This window comes from Dermacentor variabilis, chromosome 3 (assembly GCF_050947875.1).
Source record: "Dermacentor variabilis isolate Ectoservices chromosome 3, ASM5094787v1, whole genome shotgun sequence".
Taxonomy (NCBI): Eukaryota; Metazoa; Arthropoda; class Arachnida; order Ixodida; family Ixodidae; genus Dermacentor; species Dermacentor variabilis.
Window position 1 is genome coordinate 134726012 of NC_134570.1, and position 5242 is coordinate 134731253.

The following is a 5242-nucleotide window of genomic DNA, read 5'->3' on the forward strand; positions in this document are numbered from 1 at the left end:
CACGGCACTTGTTGAAAGTTCGCGTCATACATTAAGCGCCGAGGTGGTCTGCGTTGTCTTGTAGTCCTTGGAGCAGCTGCTTGTTGCGGAACTGTCGGCACAATGCTCGCTGTGCTGTTTGGGTTTTGCGCCGCCTCTGGGTCGTGTTGTGTGCTGGCAGGGGCAGCGTATTCTTGAAAAACACCTTCGTCGTCGTGAGGAGGACCGCTAAGGCGAAAAGATTCTCTGGTTGGCAGCAGATGCTCGCGGTTGCGTCGCAAGAGTTGCCCGTCTTCAGTCATGACAACGTATGACCTTGGTTGACCAGACGACTGAAGAACCCGAGCCTTTCTTCTCCATGATGAGCTGTCTTTTATTCTGACCGTTTCGCCGTTGTTGAGCGGTGCGAGTGGCCCTCTTGAGTAGTCTGTTTGCTGGCGTTTGTCAACCCGCCGGCTTTGTCCGACCTGAACGGTTGGTAGAGTTGTTCGCAGCGAGCGTCCCTGTAATATTTCGGCTGGTGACCAGCCGCATTCCAGTGGAGTTGACCTGTAAGCGAGAAGACCAAGCCAAAAGTCTTGTTTAGCTTCAGTTGTTTTCTTCAAGATTCTCTTGACTACTTGTACCCCCTTTTCGGCGAGTCCGTTGGAGCGGGGAAAATACGGGCTTGAGGTCACGTGTTTGAAATCGTACACTTTTGAGAACATGGCAAAATCTCTACTGGAAAATTGAGGCCCGTTATCAGTGCATACCTCTACAGGTATGCCATATCTGGAAAATATGGCACTTGCTGCATCTACAGTAGTTTTTGCTGAAGTGTCTACGAGCTGTTGGACTTCGGGAAAATTCGATAGGGCATCATAAACACACAAGTAGGACCGACCTGCGTGGCTAAAAATGTCCATGCCGACGCGGTACCATGGTTGGTCTGGAACCGGACGCATAATCAAAGGCTCTTGCGGCAACTTGTAAGCGTACGTTTTACATACAGAACATGCCTGTGCAAACGTCTCGATATCAGTGTTCATTCCTGGCCAGAACACCAGGCGCCGTGCCCTTTCTTTGCACTTGTTAATTCCCATGTGGCCTTGATGAGTTCTGGCCAACATATCGCGCCTCATACTGGCCGGAATGACAATCTTACAGCCTTTCAAGAGAACCCCTTTTACTTCCGATAGCTCAGCGGCAAAAGGCTTGAACGGTCCTTCAATTGGTTGCCCGTTCTCCAGGTGCTTTAGCACAGTGGCGAGCTGCGTGTCCTTTCGTGTCTCGGAAGCCAGTTCTTTCCACATGGTTTCGCTGACAAGAGAATCAACCACACTTACTGCGTGCACTTCGACGTCGTCGTTGTTGTTGTCTGCGTTATCTGCTGCGCCCTTAACGGAAGCCCTGGACAGCATGTCCGCCAGTAGGAGCTGTTTTCCTGGAATATAATGCATTAAAATGTCATAGCGTAGCAGACGTAAAAAAAATCGCTGCAGTCTTGGCGGCATGTCACCGATCGCCTTCTGTGATATGGAGATCAACGGACGATGGTCAGTCTCAACGACAACCTTCCGCCCATACATGAAATGGTGAAATTTCTCGCAGCCGAAAACTATGGCCATTGCTTCCTTTTCAATTTGTGAATAGCGTTGCTGCGTATCAGTAAGCACTCTGGAGGCGTACGCAACCGGTTTCCATGCACCGTTGTGATATTGCAGCAAGGCAGCACCGATTCCGTTTTGTGACGCATCGCATGATAACCTGGTTTCTTTTTCAGGGTCAAAAACTGATAGCAAGGGCTGCTTGCTAAGGCTGTCGCACAGCGCTCTCCACTCTTTTTCGTGATTTGCCGACCATTCGAAAACAGTGTCTTTTTTTAGCAAGCTTCTGAGAAGCGTTGTCCTTTCTGCTAGTGTTGGCAAAAACTTTCCAAAATAGTTCACGACACCCAGCATGCGTTGAACTGCTAGTTTATCACTAGGGGGTGCCATCTGCAACATGCACTCAACATGGGATGCATTTGGACGGATTCCTTCGTTTATTACGTCGCCCAGGAATTCAATTTGTTGAACGCCAAACTCGCACTTTGCTGGATTGAACGTAAGGCCCGCACGTTCTGCCGCTTCTAGCGCTGATCTTAGACGTTGGTCGTGCTCTTGTTGGGAATTGCCCCACACGAGTATGTCATCGACATACACTCTAACGCCAGGAAGCGCGTCAAAAATTTCACTTAGGGTTTGCTGAAATACTTCGGACGCTGATGATATTCCGAAAGGCAGTCGCAAAAATCGATAGCGGCCGAAGGGTGTCGCAAAAGTGCATATCCTAGACGTCTCGTCATCTAAGGGAATTTGGTGAAACCCTGCGTTTGCATCTAGGCGAGTGAATACTCTTGCGCCGGCCAGCTCGGCCTCTATGTCTTCCCGCCTCGGCATCGCGTAGTGCTCGCGCTTGAGGCACTCATTTATTTTCCTGGGGTCCATGCAGACTCGCAGCTTCCCGTCTTTCTTTCGTACGATAACAAGGGGACTCACCCAGTCTGTTGGCTCAGTGACTTTTGCAATTATTCCGGCTTGTTCCATACGTGGCAACTCCTCCCGAAGTGGCTCCTCTAAAGCCAGTGGCACTCGACGAGGTCTCTGAACCACTGGCGTGGCGTCCTTGCGAAGCACCATGTGGTATACTCGTTTGACGCAGCCGGTGCCAGTGAAAAGGTGACGAAAGCTGGCAACCACTTCTTCAGAGCTGTTTTGCGACACGCTGTTCACGCGTGAAATCAGTCCCAGGCGTTCACTCGCCTCAAGTCCTAGGATTGCTTGGCGCCCCTTTCGTGCCACGAAAAAGCTCAGCATGGCAATGCAACCATTTAAAGAGACTTCGGCCCGCATGACGCCAATGTGTTTGATTACATCTCCGCCGTAGGAGCGTAAAATCGCGCTGCTGGGGTACAGGGGCGGCTGTGGGTTCATTTTGGCGTATAATCCATAAGGCAACAAATTTGCCTGCGATCCCGTGTCAACCTTTAACTGAACTGCCACGTTCTTGATTTGGACTTCCACCGTCCAGTCATGCTTGCTGGACACATTCTTTGCGGATACGTCGAGAATCTCGAAATCGTCTTGGCCGCTTTGCAACTCGCCAACAACTGCCGTCGCTTTACAACATCTGGCAAAGTGGTTTTTCCGCTGACATCTCCGGCACGTTTTTCCAAAAGCAGGGCACCTTCTTGGGGAGTGTTTTCCGCCGCAGTTTCGGCAGTCATAACGTGTCTGTTCTCTGTTTTCGCGGCTCGTGCTAGTCCTGCTGATAAGATGCACTTGGTGTTCCTGGTTCCACATTTCCTTATGAGTTGCTGATGCTTCAGCTGCTTTACAGGCTTGTTCTGCCTTCTGCAGGGTCAAGTTGTTGTCCCTGAGGAGCTTTTCACGTACCGTGTCGTCATTTATCCCGAACACAATTTGGTCCCTGACCATCGATTCCGCCAAAGCTCCAAAGTTGCAAGCACGTGCTTGATTCTTCAGGTCTCGTAAGAAATGCTCCACTGGTTCGCCAGCAGCTTGGATTCTTCTCCTGAACATATACCTCTCGTGAACCTCATTGGTCTGTGCAATGCAATACTCATCAAATTTTTTCACCACTGTGGCATAGTCGTCGTTCTTCTCGCCTGCTGCAAACGTGAAGGTGTTAAAGACTTCAATGGCCTCTGCGCCCGCGACGCTCAAAAGCAACGCTGTCTTCTTGGACTCAGTCCGAGGCTTTTCTGCGACCTCTGACGCCGTGAGGAAAATTTCAAACCTTTGTTTGAAGAGCTGCCAGTTTTTGCGCAGGTCGCCTGTTGTAAGGAGCGGCTCCGGTGCTTTGAGGAAATCCATTTTCCGCCACAGGATCGCTGGTCTTCACGCGTCGTGCAGGAAGTGCATTGCCATGCTATCCCACTTCTGACACCATGCATCGAGTGGAGCAGACGACGACACGTCGTGTGTCACTTGCTGGGCAAAAGTCAGCCCAGCGTTTATTCAGCACTGGTTTTATACACGTTGTGAACAGGCGGGTAACGCCCTTATCACATGGGGGCGTATCGTGCCATGAACACAGAGCGCGCTGCATGCTGAGCAGATTAGATACAGATTACGATACACCGGACAGGCCGCCATTGGAATCTGAACCTGGCAACGTTTAACGTTAGAACGCTATCTAGTGAGGCGAGTCTAGCAGTGTTATTGGAGGAATTAGAGGGTAGTAAATGGGATATAATAGGGCTCAGTGAGGTTAGGAGGACAAAAGAAGCATATACAGTGCTAAAAAGCGGGCATGTACTGTGTTACCGGGGCTTAGCGGAGAGACGAGAACTAGGAGTCGGATTCCTGATTAATAAGGAAATAGCTGGTAACATACAGGAATTCTATAGCATTAACGAGAGGGTGGCAGGTCTTGTTGTGAAACTTAATAAAAGGTACAAATTGAAGGTGGTACAAGTCTATGCTCCTACATGCAGTCATGATGACCAGGAAGTCGAAAGCTTTTATGAAGACGTGGAATCGGCGATGGGTAAAGTCAAAACAAAATACACTATACTGATGGGCGACTTCAATGCCAGGGTAGGCAAGAAGCAGGCTGGAGACAAGTCAGTGGGGGAATATGGCATAGGCTCTAGGAATAGCAGAGGAGAATGATTAGTAGAGTTTGCAGAACAGAATAAAGTGCGGATAATGAACACCTTTTTCCGCAAGCGGGTTAGTCGAAAGTGGACGTGGAGGAGCCCGAATGGTGAGACTAGAAATGAAATCGACTTCATACTCTGAGCGAACCCTCGCATCATACAAGATGTAGACGTACTCGGCAAGGTACGCTGCAGTGACCATAGGATGGTAAGAACTCGAATTAGCCTAGACTTGAGGAGGGAACGGAAGAAACTGGTACACAAGAAGCCAATCAATGAGTTAGCGGTAAGAGGGAAACTAGAGGAATTCCGGATCAAGCTACAGAACAGGTATTCGGCTTTAACTCAGGAAGAGGACCTTAGTGTTGAAGCAATGAACGACTATCTCATGGGAACCATTAAGGAGTGCGCAATAGAAGTCGGTGGTAACTCCGTTAGACAGGAAACCAGTAAGCTATCGCAGGAGACGAAAGATCTGATCAAGAAACGCCAATGTATGAAAGCCTCTAACCCTACAGCTAGAATAGAACTGGCAGAACTTTCTAAGTTAATCAACAAGCGTAAGACAGCGGACATCAGGAACTATAATATGGATAGAATTGAACAGGCTCTCAGGAA

At 49.4% G+C, this 5242-nt stretch overlaps 1 protein-coding gene across 1 annotated transcript; it reads right to left on the reverse strand.

Annotated features, from left to right (window-relative positions):
* Nucleotides 1-423: 423 nt before the first annotated feature.
* Nucleotides 424-3836, reverse strand: LOC142574776 (uncharacterized). Its single transcript, XM_075683790.1, has 2 exons — nt 2355-3836; nt 424-528 (listed from the first exon to the last, which is right to left on the reverse strand). The coding sequence occupies exons 1-2, from the start codon at nt 3834-3836 to the stop codon at nt 424-426; spliced, it is 1587 nt and encodes a 528-aa protein (XP_075539905.1).
* Between the last annotated feature and the right edge of the window lie 1406 nt (nt 3837-5242).

Excerpts from the sequence above, each read along its gene's own strand:
- LOC142574776 (XM_075683790.1), bottom strand. The coding sequence starts at position 3,836 with ATGGATTTCCTCAAAGCACCGGAGCCGCTCCTTACAACAGGCGACCTG. Across the intron at positions 529-2,354 it reads CCGAGCTGGCCGGCGCAAGA|GTCAACTCCACTGGAATGCG; the intron begins GTATTCACTCGC and ends TCTCGCTTACAG.